This window comes from Phoxinus phoxinus (genome assembly GCF_949152265.1).
Source record: "Phoxinus phoxinus genome assembly, chromosome: 21".
NCBI classification, from domain to species: domain Eukaryota; kingdom Metazoa; phylum Chordata; class Actinopteri; order Cypriniformes; family Leuciscidae; genus Phoxinus; species Phoxinus phoxinus.
In genome coordinates, this window is record NC_136896.1 from 32175989 (window position 1) to 32200988 (window position 25000).

The 25000-nt window shown below is 41.2% G+C and overlaps 3 protein-coding genes across 5 annotated transcripts in view; 1 reads left to right on the forward strand and 2 right to left on the reverse strand.

Annotated features, from left to right (window-relative positions):
• The window catches only part of wdr45b (WD repeat domain 45B), a 13240-nt gene extending 7253 nt beyond the window's left edge, over positions 1 to 5987 (reverse strand). The window contains exons 1-2 of one of the 2 annotated variants that reach the window (XM_079594347.1): positions 5480 to 5987; positions 4359 to 4433 (exon numbers count right to left, since the gene is read on the reverse strand). In XM_079594347.1, coding sequence (XP_079450473.1) covers positions 4359 to 4433; positions 5480 to 5546 — 142 coding nt within the window. In that variant the 5' untranslated portion in view covers positions 5547 to 5987. Of the gene's footprint in view, positions 1 to 4277; positions 4434 to 5479 lie in introns of both variants that reach the window. The other variant, XM_079594346.1, reaches the window with a different exon arrangement.
• Positions 5988 to 6859: 872 nt separating this feature from the next.
• mrpl58 (mitochondrial ribosomal protein L58) lies at positions 6860 to 17830 on the forward strand. 2 transcript variants are annotated; one of them, XM_079594350.1, is made up of 7 exons: positions 6860 to 7076; positions 7164 to 7191; positions 8163 to 8222; positions 9058 to 9140; positions 9224 to 9393; positions 13002 to 14182; positions 17749 to 17830. In XM_079594350.1, exons 1-6 carry the CDS (start codon positions 6903 to 6905, stop codon positions 13078 to 13080), a joined length of 594 nt encoding a protein of 197 aa, XP_079450476.1. In that variant the 5' UTR covers positions 6860 to 6902; the 3' UTR covers positions 13081 to 14182; positions 17749 to 17830. The 2 variants fall into 2 exon arrangements, with proteins under 2 accessions (XP_079450476.1, XP_079450477.1); XM_079594351.1 differs by lacking the exon at positions 17749 to 17830 and having other exon boundaries at positions 6863 to 7076; positions 9224 to 9409; positions 13002 to 13496.
• LOC306989032 (uncharacterized protein) lies at positions 13901 to 21617 on the reverse strand. The gene is made up of 4 exons (XM_079594349.1): positions 21315 to 21617; positions 17359 to 17430; positions 16924 to 17204; positions 13901 to 15245 (listed from the first exon to the last, which is right to left on the reverse strand). The coding sequence occupies exons 1-4, from the start codon at positions 21415 to 21417 to the stop codon at positions 14388 to 14390; spliced, it is 1314 nt and encodes a 437-aa protein (XP_079450475.1). The 5' UTR covers positions 21418 to 21617; the 3' UTR covers positions 13901 to 14387.
• Between the last annotated feature and the right edge of the window lie 3383 nt (positions 21618 to 25000).

A 25000-nucleotide genomic window follows, 5' to 3' on the forward strand; every position in this document is an offset into this window, starting at 1 on the left:
TGGATCCCATAAACTCACACTGGATCCCATAAACTCACACTGGATCCCATAAACTCACACTGGATCTCATAAAATCACACTGGATCTCATAAACTCACACTGGATCTCATAAACTCACACTGGATCCCATAAACTCACACTGGATCTCATAAACTCACACTGGATCCCATAAACTCACACTGGATCTCATAAACTCACACTGGATCCCATAAACTCACACTGGATCTCATAAACTCACACTGGATCTCATAAACTCACACTGGATCCCATAAACTCACACTGGATCCCATAAACTCACACTGGATCCCATAAACTCACACTGGATCCCATAAACTCACACTGGATCCCATAAACTCACACTGGATCCCATAAACTCACACTGGATCCCATAAACTCACACTGGATCCCATAAACTCACACTGGATCTCATAAACTCACACTGGATCTCATAATCTCACACTGGATCCCATAAACTCACACTGGATCCCATAAACTCACACTGGATCCCATAAACTCACACTGGATCCCATAAACTCACACTGGATCCCATAAACTCACACTGGATCCCATAAACTCACACTGGATCTCATAAACTCACACTGGATCCCATAAACTCACACTGGATCCCATAAACTCACACTGGATCCCATAAACTCACACTGGATCCCATAAACTCACACTGGATCCCATAAACTCACACTGGATCCCATAAACTCACACTGGATCCCATAAACTCACACTGGATCTCATAAACTCACACTGGATCCCATAAACTCACACTGGATCTCATAAACTCACACTGGATCCCATAAACTCACACTGGATCCCATAAACTCACACTGGATCCCATAAACTCACACTGGATCCCATAAACTCACACTGGATCCCATAAACTCACACTGGATCCCATAAACTCACACTGGATCTCATAAACTCACACTGGATCCCATAAACTCACACTGGATCCCATAAACTCACACTGGATCCCATAAACTCACACTGGATCCCATAAACTCACACTGGATCCCATAAACTCACACTGGATCTCATAAACTCACACTGGATCCCATAAACTCACACTGGATCCCATAAACTCACACTGGATCCCATAAACTCACACTGGATCTCATAAACTCACACTGGATCTCATAAACTCACACTGGATCTCATAAACTCACACTGGATCCCATAAACTCACACTGGATCACATAAACTCACACTGGATCCCATAAACTCACACTGGATCCCATAAACTCACACTGGATCCCATAAACTCACACTGGATCCCATAAACTCACACTGGATCTCATAAACTCACACTGGATCTCATAAACTCACACTGGATCTCATAAACTCACACTGGATCTCATAAACTCACACTGGATCTCATAAACTCACACTGGATCTCATAAACTCACACTGGATCTCATAAACTCTCACTGGATCTCATAAACTCACACTGGATCCCATAAACTCACACTGGATCCCATAAACTCTCACTGGATCCCATAAACTCACACTGGATCTCATAAACTCTCACTGGATCTCATAAACTCACACTGGATCTCATAAACTCACACTGGATCTCATAAACTCACACTGGATCTCATACACTCACACTGGATCTCATAAACTCACACTGGATCTCATAAACTCACACTGGATCCCATAAACTCACACTGGATCCCATAAACTCTCACTGGATCCCATAAACTCACACTGGATCCCATAAACTCTCACTGGATCCCATAAACTCACACTGGATCTCATAAACTCTCACTGGATCTCATAAACTCACACTGGATCTCATAAACTCACACTGGATCTCATAAACTCACACTGGATCTCATAAACTCACACTGGATCTCATAAACTCACACTGGATCCCATAAACTCACACTGGATCTCATAAACTCACACTGGATCCCATAAACTCACACTGGATCCCATAAACTCTCACTGGATCCCATAAACTCACACTGGATCCCATAAACTCACACTGGATCTCATAAACTCACACTGGATCTCATAAACTCACACTGGATCCCATAAACTCACACTGGATCCCATAAACTCTCACTGGATCCCATAAACTCACACTGGATCTCATAAACTCTCACTGGATCTCATAAACTCACACTGGATCTCATAAACTCACACTGGATCTCATAAACTCACACTGGATCCCATAAACTCACACTGGATCCCATAAACTCTCACTGGATCCCATAAACTCACACTGCATCTCATAAACTCTCACTGGATCTCATAAACTCACACTGGATCTCATAAACTCACACTGGATCTCATAAACTCACACTGGATCCCATAAACTCACACTGGATCTCATAAACTCTCACTGGATCTCATAAACTCACACTGGATCCCATAAACTCACACTGGATCCCATAAACTCACACTGGATCCCATAAACTCACACTGGATCCCATAAACTCACACTGTGACTGGATCCCATAAACTCACACTGGATCCCATAAACTCACACTGGATCCCATAAACTCACACTGGATCCCATAAACTCACACTGGATCCCATAAACTCACACTGGATCCCATAAACTCACACTGGATCTCATAAACTCACACTGTGACTGGATCCCATAAACTCACACTGGATCCCATAAACTCACACTGGATCCCATAAACTCACACTGGATCCCATAAACTCACACTGGATCCCAAAAAACTCACACTGTGACTGGATCCCATAAACTCACACTGTGACTGGATCCCATAAACTCACACTGTGACTGGATCCCATAAACTCACACTGTGACTGGATCCCATAAACTCACACTGGATCCCATAAACGCACATTGGATCCCATAAACTCACACTGGATCCCATAAACTCACACTGTGACTGGATCCCATAAACTCACACTGTGACTGGATCCCATAAACTCACACTGGATCCCATAAACTCACACTGGATCCCATAAACTCACACTGGATCCCAAAAAACTCACACTGTGACTGGATCCCATAAACTCACACTGTGACTGGATCCCATAAACTCACACTGTGACTGGATCCCATAAACTCACACTGTGACTGGATCCCATTAACTCACACTGTGACTGGATCCCATAAACTCACACTGTGACTGGATCCCATAAACTCACACTGTGACTGGATCCCATAAACTCACACTGTGACTGGATCCCATAAACTCACACTGTGACTGGATCCCATAAACTCACACTGTGACTGGATCCCATAAACTCACACTGTGACTGGATCCCATAAACTCACACTGTGACTGGATCCCATAAACTCACACTGTGACTGGATCCCATAAACTCACACTGTGACTGGATCCCATAAACTCACACTGTGACTGGATCCCATAAACTCACACTGTGACTGGATCCCATAAACTCACACTGTGACTGGATCCCATAAACTCACACTGTGACTGGATCCCATAAACTCACACTGGATCCCATAAACTCACACTGGATCCCATAAACTCACACTGGATCCCATAAACTCACACTGGATCCCATAAACTCACACTGGATCCCATAAACTCACACTGGATCCCATAAACTCACACTGGATCCCATAAACTCACACTGGATCCCATAAACTCACACTGGATCCCATAAACTCACACTGGATCCCATAAACTCACACTGTGACTGGATCCCATAAACTCACACTGTGACTGGATCCCATAAACTCACACTGGATCCCATAAACTCACACTGTGACTGGATCCCATAAACTCACACTGGATCCCATAAAGTCACACTGGATCCCATAAACTCACACTGTGACTGGATCCCATAAACTCACACTGGATCCCATAAACTCACACTGGATCCCATAAACTCACACTGGATCTCATAAAGTCACACTGGATCCCATAAACTCACACTGGATCCCATAAACTCACACTGGATCTCATAAAGTCACACTGGTGAATGAATAACTGCTGCCAGTGAGTGAGTGTGTGTGTGTGTGTGTGTGTGTGTGTGTGTGTGTGTGTGTGTGTGTGTGTGTGTGTGTGTGTGTGTGTGTGTGTGTGTGTGTGTGTGTGTGTGTGTGTGTGTGTGTGTGTGTGTGTGTGTGTGTGTGTGATCTACACTAGGTAGCCTATGTCTGTAGCCTGGGAAATTACTCCTGAGTCATCATGCCTTCTTCTGACGATGATGAACACTAATGCATATTTTCCCTCAGCTGTATGTATGCATTAATATTATGAAGCAAGATTTAAAAATCACATAAGCAAAAATCTGAAGTAGTTACTAACTTCCACATTTTGCCGTCTGATCTGAAGTGTTTTCACAACATCTGTCCATCTGTATCCGTGAATGAACATCTGCAGACTCACCTTGTTTCTCTTTTTCTTTGAGCGGGTCTGTGTTATAAACCCTGAATCCATTCTCCATTCCACACGCAAAACATCCTGGAGGAAAACAGGCATTTCAGTTTCGGGTAATCAGCCTGTGTGTGTGTGGCTTCAGAACCACGTTTATTTATGAGAATCCGTTCATTTTCATCTGCCTGGGAAGCGATTACTGAGTGAAGAACAACTAAGAGATTGATGGATATTTAGTCCTGGTTTCACAGACAGGGCTTAGATTAAGCCAGGATTAAACCTGAGCTCAATTAGGCAGCTTTTATAATTGTGCCTTAGAAAAGAACATTACTGGTGTGAATCCTGAGACAAAACAGTGGCAGGGACAAATGTAAGGTATGCTTTTAGTTAAAGCAGCTCAAACATGTATTAGGACTAGATTAAACATTGATATCTAAAGCTTCAGACGAGCTTCATTACACGGTACACCCAATTATGGTTATCAGCAATGTCACTGTGACAGAGTAACCTGTATGTTAAGCCCGTTAATGTCTTCATCCTCACTGGCTATAATACAGTTATTTGAGCCTATATTGTGGTATTAACACATCGCATAACGCAAGTAATAGGATTTAGATATACTTTAAAAGCACTTTACATTGCAGTGTGTGTGTGTGTGTGTGTTTTTTTAGGTTGATTGAAATTCAATTGCTCAGATTCACACTAAAGCTAGCGCTATTACAGTTAGCCGCTACATCAACTGTCAGTGTTTGTTTACTTGATAAGTAAACTTTTGGTCACTTTTTTAGTTGATACTCATATAACGATATAGTTATATATATATATATATATATATATATACAATTGTTGGTCAATTAAAAAACCCAACATAAAACGCTGACAGCAGCCCTAAAAGGAAAACACTCATGTGATTGTGTGGCTAATCAGCTGTTCGTTAGCTTAGCAAGTCATGTTCGTCAAGTTTAACACATTTTACAACTAGACGCTTGGACTGGCAACAACAAACAAAAAATGAAAACACTGATGTGTTTTAATGTGTACAGTAACAGTTCTCTGGCCTCTGATTCATAACGGGAACGGCAAGTATGAGTGATGTTAGCTTGCATTAGCTAACTTAATAGTAAACATCTTACCGTGATCCTGGTTAAATCCAGCATAAAGCAATCCATTACCGTGAGGATTTGATGGTAATAAATTCATAGTGCTTGATGTTATTTGTCTAATCAAAACGAAAAGACTGTAACCCTAACTCGAGGACGGCATTCCTAGAGCTGTAGGCTAATGCTAATGCTACACAGCACAGTTTAACATCATGACTGTCTGTCTGTCAGGAAATAAAGTGCCCACTGCTTATCTGTCTGTCTGTCTGTCGGACTTTTGCCAATCGCTATTGTTACTTTATAGTAGATATTTTCTATGCTACAAGAAACACTCGATTTTGCTAAAGTTTTATATATACAGGAGTGTAACTGATATTGTAGGCGACAAGAAAAAAAACCGAAGTGAAGAAGAAAAAGCGGAAGCGCCTCCGTGAGTCAGTGTTTAAGTATGAAACTGTTCCGTGATGCTTCCGTCACTGCCCCAGTGGCCTAATGGATAAGGCACTGGCCTCCTAAGCCAGGGATTGTGGGTTCGAGTCCCATCTGGGGTGACTGCTTTTGTTCTTATATTTACACCACTGCGCATTCAACCAGTCTGTCTAACTCTGGCTAACCGGAGAATTTAGTTTAATATGTTACAAAGATGGGTACATTTTAGATAATGTTTTCCCAATGCGTACAACACGGATATTTATTAATACATAAGTTAATATTATTAAACATGAACAATGTTTATTTGCACTCGTTGGCACTCCGTGGTTTTAAGCGGTTCCATGGTGTAATGGTTAGCACTCTGGACTCTGAATCCAGCGATCCGAGTTCAAATCTCGGTGGAACCTTACCTATTGTTTACTTACATTGACAAGGGAAAATAATTACAAATGAAGTTCCGTTAACTATAAAATTAAATGTTAAAATGTCGTAAATTCTATAAAACAATGAATGTGAACATAAACACCATGAGTCGACATTCGTGTTTATACCCACATTGTAAACAAGACCTATTAAATGAGTTTGAAAAAATTACCACTGAAAGGGCATTATCACAACCAACATTTTTGTCCCAAATGCTCTCCTTGAAATCCTATTTTGAGGGAAAACTACAAATATAAGCAATTTAACGATTAAAGCCACTTCTGATTTCTACCACTGACTGAGTTGATGTCGGCAGCTGCAGTGTCTGGATGTCATATTATTACAGATAGTTGCTAAGACTGAATAATGCCATATAAGGCTAAATTAAGTCCATTAAAGCTCAGGCTTTGAAAACAAAAAAGTATAGGACAACAGATTTTTGCCAATATATATATAAAAAAATCAGATCAATAGATATGAGCTGATATACAGGATTTATTTTTTCCAGCTTTTTACCATTTCTATTTGTTTGTATGTAGGATGTGTGAAGCCGCCGCCCATTCGAAGCATAAGCGGATGCACGTGTTTCTTTATTTTCAACATGGCGGCGGCATCCATGGTTACAAGTGTCTGCTTCTTGCGGCTGTATAATCTGTCATGCTCGAGGAATGTATGCCGTCGATTAGTAACTGTATTCAATAGTAACAAAACGCGATCGGAGCGCTGTGCAGACAGCAGTTATTTCCTCGTGAAAAAAGCCTCGCATTTTACACAGGTGTGAAACACGGCTTTCTTTATTTTCTCTAAATGACGTGCAACATCACATTGCTTATGTAAACACAATGTTTCTGTTTGTTGTCAGGACGATCTGTTCTCGCGCATCCCGGTTGGTAAGAGTTCATCGTTATTTTAACTATTATTAACTGACTGAGATCAGACGATGTTATTATAACTGACTGAGATCAGACGATGTTATTATAACTGACTGAGATCAGACGATGTTATTATAACTGACTGAGATCAGACGATGTTATTATAACTGACTGAGATCAGACGATGTTATTATAACTGACTGAGATCAGACAATGTTATTAGAACTGACTGAGATCAGACGATGTTATTATAACTGACTGAGATCAGACGATGTTATTATAACTGACTGAGATCAGACGATGTTATTATAACTGACAGATCAGACGATGTTATTAGAACTGACTGAGATCAGACGATGTTATTATAACTGACAGATCAGACGATGTTATTAGAACTGACTGAGATCAGACGATGTTATTATAACTGACAGATCAGACGATGTTATTATAACTGACTGAGATCAGACAATGTTATTATAACTGACTGAGATCAGACGATGTTATTATAATTGACTGTGAGATCAGATGATTTTATTAGAACTGACTGTGAGATCAGACGATGTTATTATAACTGACTGAGATCAGACGATGTTATTATAACTGACTGAGATCAGACGATGTTATTATAACTGACTGAGATCAGACGATGTTATTAGAACTGACTGAGATCAGACGATGTTATTATAATTGACTGTGAGATCAGATGATTTTATTAGAACTGACTGTGAGATCAGACGATGTTATTATAACTGACTGAGATCAGACGATGTTATTATAACTGACTGAGATCAGACGATGTTATTATAACTGACTGAGATCAGGCGATGTTATTATAACTGACTGAGATCAGACAATGTTATTATAACTGACTGAGATCAGACGATGTTATTATAATTGACTGTGAGATCAGACGATGTTATTATAACTCACTGAGATCAGATAATGTTACAGGCTGAAGTCTTAATCTGCTGAAACTTTTCTTTTCCCAGATAAACTGAAGATAACATACAGTCGGAGCAGCGGACCAGGCGGTCAACATGTCAACAAGGGTAAACTGTGTTCATGACTAGGGTTCGTGTGGAGGTGTTCTGTCGATCACTTGTAGTGCTGGGCGGTATGACCAAAAATCCATATCATGGTATTTTTCTAAATTATACCGGTTTCATGGTATATGACGGTATTTATATTTTCATTTATATTTTCAAGCATGACTGGGTGTTAACCACATATAATGATTGAGAGAGGAAATACCACAGCAGATTAACTTATAATGCCCTAATTTACTGTCATGAGTGAATATTGTAGAAAAAATCTACACTAGTATTATTACAGGTTTACAAGGCTGTTTATAAAGAGGCGCTGTAGGAGTGGCAGACATCTCGTTCATAAACGCTGCTTTATCAGGAAAGATCAAGAAAGATTCAATTTAAATAACATAGAAACTTTTCTAACTTTTTTAACTCATTTCCGATACATTCATATAAAAACACCCACGCCGCGTTTTGACTTTGAAACGTGCAGTGCTCGTGTTTATTCAACGATGTCAATGCCAACCACAGATTTTCCAAAAGGGTGTGTTGATATTTTGAAGCAATGTATGGGAAACACAGTAATATAATTTGAATGCTATGAATTATAGTTTAACCCATCCATCTTCACCATCAGGCTCAGTAACACACACAGCTGTGTGAAAAGAAGAGTTAGACCCTCTCAAACAGTGTGACGACGCATTTCCAACGCTGTACACCGGTACTGCGGTATATAAAAAAATGATATCATAACAAAAATAAACACCGGTATTCGGTATAAACCGGTATACTGCCCAGCACTTTTTATTTAAGAATCACATTTTGTCACTTAACATTATGTAATATTTGTTTGCAGTCAGTACAAAAGCAGAGGTGCGTTTCCATGTGCAGACAGCAGAATGGATTACAGAAGAAGTTAGGAGAGAGATTCTTCTGAAGGTGAGAGTAGCACATATAATAACATACATACATACTTTGTGCCGCATGCACTGCTCATGGCAGAAGTATTTCTGTGTCAACAGAATAAAACTCGTGTCAATAAAGCAGGAGAGTTAATTGTGACCTCAGAGATGAGCAGAAGCCAGCAGAGGAACCTTGAAGACTGTCTCCAGAAGATCTCAGAGATGATCTCTGAAGCCAGTCGACAGAAGCCAGAACCGTCAGTGGAGGATCTCGCTCTCAGAGCTCACAGGTTACAGAGATCACAGGTTACACAGATCACATGTTACACAGATCACATGTTACAGAGATCACATGTTACAGAGATCACAGGTTACACAGATCACATGTTACAGAGATCACATGTTACAGAGATCACATGTTACAGCGATCACAGGTTACAGAGATCACAGGTTACACAGATCACAGGTTACACAGATCACATGTTACAGAGATCACATGTTACAGAGATCACATGTTACAGCGATCACAGGTTACAGAGATCACATGTTACAGAGATCACATGTTACAGAGATCACATGTTACAGAGATCACATGTTACAGAGATCACATGTTACAGAGATCACATGTTACAGAGATCACATGTTACACAGATCACAGGTTACAGAGATCACATGTTACAGAGATCACATGTTACAGCGATCACATGTTACAGAGATCACAGGTTACAGAGATCACATGTTACAGAGATCACAGGTTACAGAGATCACAGGTTACAGAGATCACATGTTACAGAGATCACAGGTTACAGAGATCACATGTTACAGAGATCACATGTTACACAGATCACATGTTACAGAGCTCACAGGTTACAGAGATCACATGTTACAGAGATCACATGTTACAGAGATCACAGGTTACAGAGATCACAGGTTACAGAGATCACAGGTTACAGAGATCACATGTTACAGAGATCACAGGTTACAGAGATCACATGTTACAGAGATCACAGGTTACAGAGATCACAGGTTACAGAGATCACATGTTACAGAGATCACATGTTACAGAGATCACAGGTTACAGAGATCACATGTTACAGAGATCACAGGTTACAGAGATCACAGGTTACAGAGATCACATGTTACAGAGATCACATGTTACACAGATCACATGTTACAGAGATCACAGGTTACAGAGATCACAGGTTACACAGATCACAGGTTACACAGATCACATGTTACAGAGCTCACAGGTTACAGAGATCACAGGTTACAGAGATCACAGGTTACAGAGATCACAGGTTACAGAGATCACATGTTACAGAGATCACAGGTTACAGAGATCACAGGTTACAGAGATCACATGTTACAGAGATCACATGTTACACAGATCACATGTTACAGAGATCACAGGTTACAGAGATCACAGGTTACACAGATCACATGTTACAGAGCTCACAGGTTACAGAGATCACATGTTACACAGATCACATGTTACACAGATCACATGTTACAGAGATCACAGGTTACAGAGATCACATGTTACACAGATCACATGTTACAGAGATCACAGGTTACAGAGATCACATGTTACACAGATCACATGTTACAGAGATCACAGGTTACACAGATCACATGTTACAGAGATCACAGGTTACACAGATCACATGTTACAGAGCTCACAGGTTACAGAGATCACATGTTACACAGATCACATGTTACACAGATCACAGGTTACAGAGATCACAGGTTACAGAGATCACATGTTACACAGATCACATGTTACACAGATCACATGTTACAGAGATCACAGGTTACAGAGATCACATGTTACAGAGATCACAGGTTACAGAGATCACATGTTACAGAGCTCACAGGTTACAGAGATCACATGTTACAGAGATCACATGTTACAGAGATCACAGGTTACAGAGATCACAGGTTACAGAGATCACAGGTTACAGAGATCACATGTTACAGAGATCACATGTTACACAGATCACATGTTACACAGATCACAGGTTACAGAGATCACATGTTACACAGATCACATGTTACACAGATCACAGGTTACACAGATCACATGTTACACAGATCACATGTTACACAGATCACATGTTACAGAGATCACAGGTTACAGAGATCACAGGTTACAGAGATCACAGGTTACAGCGATCACATGTTACAGAGATCACATGTTACACAGATCACATGTTACACAGATCACAGGTTACAGAGATCACATGTTACACAGATCACATGTTACACAGATCACAGGTTACACAGATCACATGTTACACAGATCACATGTTACACAGATCACAGGTTACAGAGCTCACAGGTTACAGAGATCACATGTTACACAGATCACATGTTACACAGATCACATGTTACACAGATCACATGTTACACAGATCACATGTTACACAGATCACAGGTTACACAGATCACATGTTACACAGATCACATGTTACACAGATCACATGTTACACAGATCACATGTTACACAGATCACACGTTACACAGATCACACGTTACACAGATCACAGGTTACACAGATCACATGTTACAGAGCTCACAGGTTACAGAGATCACATGTTACACAGATCACATGTTACACAGATCACATGTTACAGAGATCACATGTTACAGAGATCACATGTTACACAGATCACAGGTTACAGAGATCACATGTTACAGAGATCACATGTTACAGAGATCACATGTTACAGAGATCACATGTTACAGAGATCACATGTTACAGAGAACACATGTTACAGAGATCACATGTTACACAGATCACAGGTTACAGAGATCACAGGTTACAGCGATCACATGTTACAGAGATCACATGTTACAGAGATCACATGTTACAGAGATCACAGGTTACAGAGATCACATGTTACACAGATCACATGTTACACAGATCACATGTTACAGAGCTCACAGGTTACAGAGATCACATGTTACAGAGCTCACATGTTACAGAGATCACAGGTTACACAGATCACATGTTACACAGATCACATGTTACACAGATCACATGTTACACAGATCACATGTTACAGAGATCACATGTCACAGAGATCACAGGTTACAGCGATCACATGTTACAGAGATCACAGGTTACAGAGATCACATGTTACAGAGATCACATGTTACAGAGATCACATGTCACACAGATCACATGTCACAGAGATCACATGTTACAGAGATCACAGGTTACAGAGATCACATGTTACAGAGATCACATGTTACAGAGATCACATGTTACAGAGATCACATGTTACACAGATCACATGTTACAGAGATCACATGTCACAGAGATCACATGTCACAGAGATCACATGTTACACAGATCACATGTCACAGAGATCACATGTCACAGAGATCACATGTTACAGAGATCACATGTTACACAGATCACATGTTACACAGATCACATGTTACAGAGATCACATGTTACAGAGATCACATGTTACACAGATCACATGTTACACAGATCACATGTTACACAGATCACATGTTACAGAGATCACATGTTACACAGATCACATGTTACACAGATCACATGTTACACAGATCACATGTTACACAGATCACATGTCACAGAGATCACATGTCACACAGAACATGTTACAGAGATCACATGTCACACAGAACACATGTTACAGAGATCACATGTTACAGAGATCACATGTTACACAGATCACATGTTACACAGAACACATGTTACACAGATCACATGTTACACAGATCACATGTTACACAGATCACATGTTACACAGATCACATGTTACACAGATCACATGTTACAGAGATCAGCACATGAAGCACAACTGTGTTCTTCAGAGAAGCACTTATGCAACACTGTCACAATAATGTTTTTTTTTTTTTTCAGATTAGATAAAAGAAATTTGGAAAGACTCAAACAGAAGAAGATACATGCTGCAACAAAGCAAGGGCGACGAGTCGACTGACTGAACCCAAAATATTATTACATTTGTTCTGTATTCAAATATTTATTAAAAAATCACAAAATATCACAATGTAAAGTGGTGAATTTTTTTGCTGTATGTAATGGCATAAACTTAATTATATGTCAGATTACCTTATAAATTATTTTCTGAAAATCAAAGATTTGATCAACTAAATCAAATTTTAGATTTGAAGCGAGATTTGATCAACTGTAAAGAGCTGGTTTATACTATGTGTGTGCTTTGACTGTTAATAGGAGGTTAGACTGTTTTAAATATAAAGGCATTTGCATGACACTAGAAAAACCCCATTACTCATCCATGTTCGATTTCCATATTTAAATGTGAATGAAATATAAAGAACTAAGAAATATTATTTGTCATATACTAAATGTCAACATGATATATTGTCACAGAGAGATTAGCAGCTTTGGTAAGTAAAAAGTTCCTAGCAGAGGATGGTTTCGATCCATCGACCTCTGGGTTATGGGCCCAGCACGCTTCCGCTGCGCCACTCTGCTGATGCAGTGCTCACGGGATATCTGTGCTACTAGTCATGGACACAGTCACTGACATTCAGCGTTAGTTAACATCGGAATCAGAATTTATACTTTGTTTTGACAAACAAATTCACGGTTTGCAATTGTGAATTAAATTAGTATATTTTACTTCTACATAAACCGAAGTTAAAAAAACAACGACCACGAAGGGACTCGAACCCTCAATCTTCTGATCCGAAGTCAGACGCCTTATCCATTAGGCCACGCGGTCGACGTAGTTGAGCTTTCAACACTTCAAGCTCTTAATCTAACCTATTCCAGATAATCATTTCATATATTTTTTCAAGTTGAACATGTTAAATAGCACTAGAATTACAAACGAGCACTGTCCATTCAACGAACTTGTCGATTTATGTGATGATATTAATTAGTTATGCAGCTACCAATCCAACTTTTAAGTAACAAATTAAGTTTTGTTTTTACTCTAATAATATGACAAACGCCTCGCAGCGAAAGCAGAAGAAAGTTGGCCGCCCTCGAGTCGCTTCTAGACGATCAGACGATTATTGAGTGTCAAAAATAAAAACCCTCTGTGAAACAAAGTTGTAAAACAATAACACATGAAAACATACTTTTTATAGGCACTGTATTGATAATGTTAAAGAGTTCATATGTTTCTTTGTTTATTTCAAGCTGTTAACAGTAACAAGGATCCCAACCAATGACTTAAATATACTATAAACAACAGGATACAGTTGATACACTATTCAGTTCCAAAAGCAATATTATGAGAAGAGAAACGGGATAGCATCAGTGTTTATCAGCCAGCCTCTGCAGCAGAGCGATGATGGTGTCCTGCTTAGAGGAGATGAGCTCGAGCGCGGTGGCCATCCTGGTCATAGCATCGGCCTCTGCCCGCGCGAATCTCTCCCGGCGCCGCTCGCGCGCGTCTGTCCTGCGCTGATGCTGCTCGTCTGAACGCGCGCGCTCCTCCTGACCGCGGAGGAAGCAGCGCAGGAGCTCGGTGCGTTCCTCGGCCGGCCCGGAGCCGAGCTGAGCCGGAGCCAAGCCGATCCCGTGCTGCTGAGCGGAGCCGAGCCGGAGCTGAGCCGGAGCCGAGCCGATCCCGTGCTGCTGAGCGGAGCCGAGCCGGAGCTGCCGGAGCCTTGAGCGTCTCAGAGCCGGGCGGATCACCGGCTTCGGCAGAGCGGAGTCAGTGCTGACCTCGCACCGCACTGGCACCAGCGTCGGGATCTGGGAAAAGGTCGGGATCTGGGAAGAGGTCGGGATCTGGGATGAGTTCGGGATCTGGGAGGAGATCTGGATCTGGGAAGAGTTCGGGATCTGGGAGGAGATCTGGATCTGGGAAGAGTTCGGGATCTGGGATGAGGTCGGGATCTGGGAAGAGCTCTGGATCTGGGATGAGGTCGGGATCTGGGAAGAGCTCTGGATCTGGGATGAGGTCTGGATCTGGGAAGAGGTCTGGATCTGGGATGAGGTCGGGATGGTCCCGGTGGGAAGCAGACGAGGAGCCACCGCAGGAACACTGCTGGATTGAGGATCCTCGGACTTTACAGCTGCTTTGGCTGTAGTTGCGAATCCAACAAGAGTGGCTGAAGCAGGGCCTCGCTGAACAAACTTCGTCTTTCCTAATATGTTATCCATCATCTGTGATCAATAAACAGAACAGGGAAGATCATTCAGTCACACTGCGAGTCCTCCATCATACTGTCCATGATCATGATCTAACGGTGCTGTTCTAAGGGCAAACTACTGCACTCAACAGTTACATTCTAATCTTCAGGTATTTATGGTTATTTCAGGTCATTAGTGTTTCTAAAAAGGAACCGTATTTGAGACTCTTACAATAATATGATTTCTTGAATTGAGAATCAAGTGAATTCCTGGAGCAGCCACGTCATGAAAAACATGCTGGAAGCTTAAAGGATTAGTTCCTTTAAAAAAAAAAACGTGTTGTGGCAAAACTTCAAACAAACATCATCACTGAATAAGGGACACTCAGAATCTTCATTAAAAGTTATAAAAGTATTTATTCTCTTGCAAGAGAGATCTTCGTCACCAACACACATACAGCGAGTCAGTGAGGAGAGATAAGGGAAAGGCAGTCTCTGTCCATTTTATATCTTATTCCCCCCAAGGCCTTTTACCCTCCCCTCGAGAGAGGTATAGATACCAGTCTGTCTTCCTTATTCTTTAACTGGCTCACGAGGGCTCACGAGGCCTTAACCTTTAGGCTATAACGTACAAATGCACTCAAGATGACCCTTTGACCATGTGCCTTCCCTTATCCTCACTGACTCCCCAACACAGCAAATTATTACACAAAGCCCCTTCTCACTGCAAGTGAGAAAGCAGATGGGCCTTCATTAAAAATCACTGAAATACAGAGTAATAATGAAAACTGCCACTACAAACGTTTTCTGATAGTTTCCTCACCCCGATGTCCTCAAGATGTCCATGTCTTTCTTTCTTCAGTGGAAAAGAAATGAAGGTTTTTGATGAACACATTTCTCCATATAATGGACGTCAATGGGCCCCAAGCGGGTCAAGGTCCAGATGACAGTGTCAGCGCCGCTTCAACGGGCTTTAAACGACACCAGACGATGAATACGGGTCTTATCTAGCGAAACCATCCTCATTTCAAACATAAATAAACAAGTTTGAGTTTTATAAGCACAAGCGCTCGCCTTGCTCTGTTCTGTGATGCGTTCGTGACGTCATGTAATACACAGTTACGCTGTAAAGGTCACGCTTCTGTGAAAAGTAAAAAATGTCTGTCCTAACAAAAATGTTCTTTTAGGATTTTTAATATTCCAACACCAGGATACGCACACGAGATGGACATTTAACTGATAAACTGACACAAAGACGTTTGAATATGTGTGTATGGTCCTCCGTCCGCACATCTGTAAACACTGACTCGTCAAGCGTGACCTTTACAGCGTAACTGCGTATTACGTGACGTCACGAACGCATCACAGAACAGAGCAAGGCGAGCGCTTGTGCTTATAAAACTTACACTTGTTTATTTATGTTTGAAATGACGATGGTTTCGCTAGATAAGAGCCGTATTCATCGTCTGGTGTCGTGTAAAGCCCGTTGAAGCGGCGCTGACACTGTCATCTGGACCTTGACCCGTTTGGGGCCCATTGACGTCCATTATATGGAGAAATGTGTTCATCAAAACCTTCATTTCTTTTCCACTGAAGAAAGAAAGACATGGACATCTTGATGACATCGGGGTGAGGAAACTATCAGCAAAAGTTTTTTTAAAAGTGAACTAATCCTTTAATGAAATGAAAATGCATTATTATTAATCTCTTACTTCGAAGTACTCCCACGAGGTCTTGGTTTGGCCTCCACACAGCAAGCTGCGATCTTTAACTCTCTTGTACGTCACGATGAGGTTATTCCATTTCCTGCGGATCTTCTCGACAGGTAAGGAGTGACCGTGAGCTTCCAGCTCTTTCTGGACGCTCTGGAAGAGCAGCGACCGCTCTCTGGCGCTGTAGACGTCCCAGCACCTCTGCATCGCCTCGATCAGGAGCACGATGGCGCCGTGCGTGAACTCAGACGAGCTGGACACCGCCTCGATCCCGCCAACACCTGCGAAGAGTTCGGGTGAGTTAGAGAAGCAGTACAATGTCAAATCAAAACATTTCACATTTTATGTAAAAATCACAATCAGCACATTATCTAGATCATTTACAAACACTGCAGCTGCACAACACTTGATGAAATATGATGTCCCATAACTGACCGTGTGGGACTTTGCTGTCTCTGTTGTTAAATATTGCTGGCGATGATAAAGCGTTGTTTACACTGATGGGATCTGTGAACACAAACACAATGAAGAACATGAAATATCAATGCGCGTAAACTAACATGAGGAAACATGATCAATCGAACAGTTCTATCAGAACCTAACAGCTCTGAGATCGAGAATCACAATATTATAGCGTTTGTTTGTTTAAAGGTGACATATTATGCCCCTTTTTACAAGATGAAATATAAATCTATGGTGTCCCCTGAATGTCTGTGTGAAATTTCAGCTCAAAATACCAGATCATTTATTATAGCGTGTCAAATTTGCCCCTTTAATGGGGAGCAAAAACGCGTGCAAATGAGCTTTAGCTCCGCCTCCGTTCAGAAGAGGGCGGAGCTTCAGAAACTCCAGTAATAACAGAACAGGCCGATCTCACTCATCCAATCCCAGAATAACCAGCAGCGAGCGCAGCCTTACGGAGAGACTCAGAGTTTCTGGATGTTAGTGGAGAATTTTGTGTAGTTGTTGTGGAGTTACACTGATCATCTCATCATCATGTTGAACTCTTACACACGTGTCCACAGTTCCTGAGGTGTTTATAAGACAGCGCTGACATGTTCTGGTCACTAGTGTTCAGTGCTCGTCCACACAACAGTTTCATGCTTTGCTGGATCTTCTGCCGTCCCGTTAGAACTGGTCTCTGCTGTCGCTCGAGGAACCAAATGGTGTGTGTAAACGTGCAGATTAAGGGCCGGTAATGTTATAAACGTGCAGATTAAGGGCCGGTAATGTTATAAACGTGCAGATTAAGGGCCGGTAATATTATAAACGTGCCGGTAATGTTATAAACGTGCAGATTAAGGGCCGGTAATATTATAAACGTGCCGGTAATGTTATAAACGTGCAGATTAAGGGCCGGTAATATTATAAACGTGCCGGTAATGTTATAATCGTGCAGATTAAGGGCCGGTAATGTTATAATCGTGCAGATTAAGGGCCGGTAATATTGTAAACGTGCAGATTAAGGGCCGGTAATGTTATAATCGTGCAGATTATGGGCCGGTAATGTTATAATCGTGCAGATTAAGGGCCGGTAATGTTATAATCGTGCAGATTAAGGGCCGGTAATATTATAATCGTGCAGATTAAGGGCCGGTAATATTGTAAACGTGCAGATTAAGGGCCGGTAATGTTATAATCGTGCAGATTAAGGGCCGGTAATATTGTAAACGTGCAGATTAAGGGCCGGTAATATTGTAAACGTGCAGATTAAGGGCCGGTAATGTTATAAACGTGCAGATTAAGGGCCGGTAATGTTATAAACGTGCAGATTAAGGGCCGGTAATGTTATAATCGTGCAGATTAAGGGCCGGTAATGTTATAATCGTGCAGATTAAGGGCCGGTAATGTTATAATCGTGCAGATTAAGGGCCGGTAATGTTATAAACCTGCAGATTAAGGGCCGGTAATGTTATAAACGTGCAGATTAAGGGCCGGTAATATTATAAACCTGCAGATTAAGGGCCGGTAATGTTATAATCGTGCAGATTAAGGGCCGGTAATATTGTAAACGTGCAGATTAAGGGCCGGTAATATTGTAAACGTGCAGATTAAGGGCCGGTAATGTTATAAACGTGCAGATTAAGGGCCGGTAATGTTATAAACGTGCAGATTAAGGGCCGGTAATGTTATAATCGTGCAGATTAAGGGCCGGTAATGTTATAATCGTGCAGATTAAGGGCCGGTAATATTATAAACCTGCAGATTAAGGGCCGGTAATGTTATAAACGTGCAGATTAAGGGCCGGTAATATTGTAAACGTGCAGATTAAGGGCCGGTAATATTGTAAACGTGCAGATTAAGGGCCGGTAATGTTATAAACGTGCAGATTAAGGGCCGGTAATGTTATAAACGTGCAGATTAAGGGCCGGTAATGTTATAATCGTGCAGATTAAGGGCCGGTAATATTGTAAACGTGCAGATTAAGGGCCGGTAATGTTATAAACGTGCAGATTAAGGGCCGGTAATGTTATAAACGTGCAGATTAAGGGCCGGTAATGTTATAATTGTGCAGATTAAGGGCCGGTAATATTGTAAACGTGCAGATTAAGGGCCGGTAATGTTATAATCGTGCAGATTAAGGGCCGGTAATATTGTAAACGTGCAGATTAAGGGCCGGTAATGTTATAAACATGCAGATTAAGGGCCGGTAATATTATAAACGTGCAGATTTAGGGCCGGTAATGTTATAATCGTGCAGATTAAGGGCCGGTAATGTTATGATTGTGCAGATTAAGGGCCGGTAATGTTATAATCATGCAGATTAAGGGCCGGTAATGTTATAATCGTGCAGATTAAGGGCCGGTAATGTTATAATCGTGCAGATTAAGGGCCGGTAATGTTATAAACGTGCAGATTAAGGGCCGGTAATGTTATGATTGTGCAGATTAAGGGCCGATAATGTTGTAAACGTGCAGATTAAGGGCCGGTAATGTTATGATTGTGCAGATTAAGGGCCGGTAATGTTATAAACGCACAGATTAAGGGCCGGTAATATTATAAACGTGCAGATTAAGGGCCGGTAATGTTATAAACGTGCAGATTAAGGGCCGGTAATGTTATAAACGTGCAGATTAAGGGCCGGTAATATTATAAACGTGCAGATTAAGGGCCGGTAATGTTATAAACGTGCAGATTAAGGCCGGTAATGTTATAAACGTGCAGATTAAGGGCCGGTAATGTTATAATCGTGCAGATTAAGGGCCGGTAATATTATAAACGTGCAGATTAAGGGCCGGTAATATTATAAACGTGCAGATTAAGGGCCGGTAATATTATAAACGTGCAGATTAAGGGCCGGTAATATTATAAACGTGCAGATTAAGGGCCGGTAATGTTGTAAACGTGCAGATTAAGGGCCGGTAATGTTATAAACGTGCAGATTAAGGGCCGGTAATATTATAAACGTGCAGATTAAGGGCCGGTAATGTTATAATCGTGCAGATTAAGGCCGGTAATGTTATAATCGTGCAGATTAAGGGCCGGTAATATTATAAACGTGCAGATTAAGGGCCGGTAATATTATAAACGTGCAGATTAAGGGCCGGTAATATTATAAACGTGCAGATTAAGGGCCGGTAATATTATAAACGTGCAGATTAAGGGCCGGTAATGTTATAGACGTGCAGATTAAGGGCCGGTAATGTTATAGACGTGCTAGCCCGTATTCAGGGACAGGTATGAGTGAGGCTGTGAGGGATACACGTGTCGTGTTAACAACATCTGCTGTAAACGCTGTATAAAGCTGTATTAGCTTCCTAGATCACTGCCAATTTTGTATGTCCCTCACAGCATCGCTTTCATTGCTGTTAAAAGTCAAAGATGGCGCTGATGTGCATAATGTCTGTTAGCTACTCATTCATGAGCATTGCAAACAATAACCCTAGAATAAAGTTATTGTCCAGCTAAAGTTAGTTTTGATAGATTCACTTCATTCTAAATTGAAATGTAGACATGCATTTTCTGTAAAGATGCTTTGAAACAATATGTATTGTAGAAAGTGCTATACAAAATGTTTTGAATTAAATTAAGTTGACTACATAGTTTGCAATGAGCTATTCTGGCAAAGTTCTTGTTTCCAAGGTAGTCTCTGATTGGTAGGACTTTGGCTAGTGCAGTTCTTCACAGGACACATGAATATACTATATTATTAACGTTATTAATTAACCTAATCCTATATTCATATATATATTATTATATAGCTAAAATCACACTGGCTTGAGGGAGTATTAACCTCAGAGATGTTGGTGACTCTGTATCGAAATGTTTATGCTTATAACACCTTTTTATGAATAAATTAATTAGTTATAGTCTAATTAAGTCTCTATATTGAGCAGACAGCAGCCAACTTTACTGAAGAGTACAGGCAGATTCACAACTCTCGAACTCACAGAGCAGAAGCGGCGCGGCGGGCTCGCGCTGAGAGGATGCGCGCGCAGATCTCGAGCCCGCAGGCGTGAGGTCATCATTCCCGAGCGGAGACTCCATCATCATTCCCTGGTAAACCTCCTGAAGTTTCACAACTTTCCTGAGCTCAGAGCAGTCAAATCCCGCTCACATGTTGAGCCACTTGCAGTACACTATGGCGAAAGTTGTAGAGAAATGATTGGCCAGTGCAATCCGAGCGACTGTTTAATAAAGATTTCAGATCAAGTGTAATGGCTGCGCTCCTCCGCATGTAACTGCGCAACTCTGCTGCGCATGTGTCTCGCGCTATTGGCTGCTGGCCGCCTGCGTCACACACACGCGCAGTCTCTGCAGACGCACAGCGCAGACACGAACACAGATGCGCGCTCCTAGACCTGTGAGATCATCCATTGCTGTGACATCTTTACTTTGTACTCAGTCGGAAGACTTGTACAAAACGTGGGTCTTTATAGAAAATGATATTTTTTTTTTGCGATTATGTCGCCAAAATGATGCACACTCGACCAAACACGCATCTCTCGGCTAATGTTTACTGTCAGTCAGCCGTACAGATGCATCTTAATGGTCACATTAGTTTGCAGCCAGGGCTTGCAGTGAGTGTTGGCTGTTTCTTTTACTCATCAAATGTTAGGATTCAGAACTTTAATATTAATCAAACCAGCAAACACATTTACGTTGTGGCGACGTGCACGTCGCGGTGTGCGTGCTCGCTCACGCCACAGGGCTGAAGACACGGGCGCGACATTCAGAGACTGAGGGAATTTTTTTAAATATGCTAGATATAGATATCCCCCATTTAGCATGTTATGTTTTGTGGTTAATTTTTAATTAGTCATATGTTAGATAATTATATACATTTTAAATATTGTTAATCCGTTCCCAGCAAGCAGCCCTCATTTCACCGCCTCGGTTATATAGACCCGATAGTCCGGCTATGTGTTACCCACTTAGCCAAAATAACATTGAATCTGGTTACATGTACTTTTTTCCAAAATAACTTGAGAGATGTATGTTCCATCATGGAAGCGAAGTCCACTGTGATTACAAGGTGTTTGGTTTCATGTCTTTGCCATGTTCTATGGCGGTGCGTAGCCAATCTAGCTCGTATAGTCCGCCGGCGGGTTGTAGCCCACTTATAGTCGAAACTGATTCATTGTAGTTTTAATTAATTGTTGGGCAGGCAACGCATGAGATGGTGGATATCCCATAATGTTCGCATTGGTAATAATATCTACAAGGTGCCAGTCTCATTCCATGACGTGCTCGATCCGTAGTCACGACTTAGCTCTGGATTGACGGGCTGTGCAGTCTGCTTTTAGCCACCCGGCGACCTCGAGGCGCTCAGTGTCTACGGTTAGCGGCTTGGCTATCGCCTGATTTAGACCAGCGGTTAGCCAAAATAGTCTTAAAAGTGTTTACATGTTTTTCGCCCTCGCAGCTTCATGTTTGCTGTCACACATTCATGAAAAATCTACGTTATTATTTGACTGTCTTTCATTTTAAATTAAATTAAAAAGCAATTACATTTCTCATCCGCTAGATGGCAACAGCCCCACTGAGGCATGACTACTGGCAGCGCGAGACTGGATAGTTAGTAGAGATCACCGTTCACGCGATCGCGCCATATACCACCATTTCCACCATTTTGAAACATTTGAATGGAGCCAGAGCATAGCATCCAGTGGGCGGTCGAGGAAAACACATCCATACTCCTGTCCTGTAAGTATCTGTGTTTTCATTTTGACGCGCTCATTTTTAGCTAAATTATTTGTTATCATGTTTGTTGGAATCGTGACATTTTAGCGGGTAACAGTGTATCAGTGTATCAGTGTAACAGTGTATCAGTGTAACAGTGTATCAGTGTAACAGTGTAACAGTGTATCAGTGTAACAGTGTATCAGTGTAACAGTGTATCAGTGTAACAGTGTATCAGTGTAACAGTGTATCAGTGTAACAGTGTAACAGTGTATCAGTGTAACAGTGTATCAGTGTAACAGTGTAACAGTGTAACAGTGTAACAGTGTATCAGTGTAACAGTGTAACAGTGTATCAGTGTAACAGTGTATCAGTGTAACAGTGTAACAGTGTAACAGTGTATCAGTGTATCAGTGTAACAGTGTATCAGTGTAACAGTGTATCAGTGTAACAGTGTATCAGTGTAACAGTGTAACAGTGTATCAGTGTATCAGTGTAACAGTGTAACAGTGTATCAGTGTAACAGTGTATCAGTGTATGTCACATGTCTGTCCTGTCTGGTGATGCACATGGGTGTTTTGTTATTTTGGGGCCATGTGCTCTTGTCATTGTCTGGTCCCTCCCCCTTGTTATCTGATTATTGGTTTAGTTGTCCCACCTGTCCTGCTCGTTACCCTCCTTGTTTGCCTCCCTATTTAGTCTTCCTGTGTTTGCTGTCCTGTGCTGGTTCGTTGTACATGTTACGTGTGTCTATGCCTGTCCTGCCCCGTTCCGTGTTGGATTACGTTCCTATTTCTGTTATTGGTTGTATGTTTTTCTTAATTAAACCTTTCATTTTCACTCCGCACTTGAGTCCTCTCCATTTTCCACTACCCACCGTGACAGTGTAACAGTGTATCAGTGTAACAGTGTAACAGTGTATCAGTGTATCAGTGTAACAGTGTATCAGTGTAACAGTGTATCAGTGTAACAGTGTAACAGTGTATCAGTGTAACAGTGTATCAGTGTATCAGTGTAACAGTGTATCAGTGTAACAGTGTATCAGTCTAACAGTGTATCAGTGTATCAGTGTAACAGTGTATCAGTGTAACAGTGTATCAGTGTAACAGTGTATCAGTGTAACAGTGTAACAGTGTAACAGTGTATCAGTGTAACATTGTATCAGTGTATCAGTGTAACAGTGTAACAGTGTAACAGTGTATCAGTGTAACATTGTATCAGTGTATCAGTGTATCAGTGTAACAGTGTATCAGTGTAACAGTGTAACAGTGTATCAGTGTATCAGTGTAACAGTGTATCAGTGTATCAGTGTAACAGTGTATCAGTGTATCAGTGTATCAGTGTATCAGTGTAACAGTGTATCAGTGTAACAGTGTATCAGTGTATCAGTGTAACAGTGTATCAGTGTAACAGTGTAACTGTATCAGTGTAACAGTGTAACAGTGTATCAGTGTAACAGTGTAACAGTGTATCAGTGTAACAGTGTATCAGTGTATCAGTGTATCAGTGTATCAGTGTAACAGTGTAACAGTGTAACAGTGTATCAGTGTAACAGTGTATCAGTGTATCAGTGTATCAGTGTAACAGTGTATCAGTGTATCAGTGTATCAGTGTAACAGTGTATCAGTGTAACAGTGTAACAGTGTATCAGTGTAACAGTGTAACAGTGTATCAGTGTAACAGTGTAACAGTGTAACAGTGTATCAGTGTAACAGTGTATCAGTGTATCAGTGTATCAGTGTAACAGTGTATCAGTGTAACAGTGTAACAGTGTATCAGTGTAACAGTGTATCAGTGTATCAGTGTATCAGTGTAACAGTGTATCAGTGTAACAGTGTAACAGTGTATCAGTGTAACAGTGTAACAGTGTAACAGTGTATCAGTGTAACAGTGTATCAGTGTATCAGTGTAACAGTGTATCAGTGTAACAGTGTATCAGTGTAACAGTGTAACA

Coding starts and splice junctions, on each gene's coding strand:
- mrpl58 (XM_079594350.1), top strand. CDS start 6,903: ATGGCGGCGGCATCCATGGTTACAAGTGTCTGCTTCTTGCGGCTGTAT. Junction 7,192..8,162: donor GTTCTCGCGCATCCCGGTTG/GTAAGAGTTCAT, acceptor TTCTTTTCCCAG/ATAAACTGAAGATAACATAC. Junction 9,394..13,001: donor CTCGCTCTCAGAGCTCACAG/GTTACAGAGATC, acceptor TTTTTTTTTCAG/ATTAGATAAAAGAAATTTGG.
- LOC306989032 (XM_079594349.1), bottom strand. CDS start 21,417: ATGATGATGGAGTCTCCGCTCGGGAATGATGACCTCACGCCTGCGGGC. Junction 17,431..21,314: donor CGCCGCGCCGCTTCTGCTCT/GTGAGTTCGAGA, acceptor TTGTGTTCACAG/ATCCCATCAGTGTAAACAAC. Junction 15,246..16,923: donor CCTCGTGGGAGTACTTCGAA/GTAAGAGATTAA, acceptor TATTGATCACAG/ATGATGGATAACATATTAGG.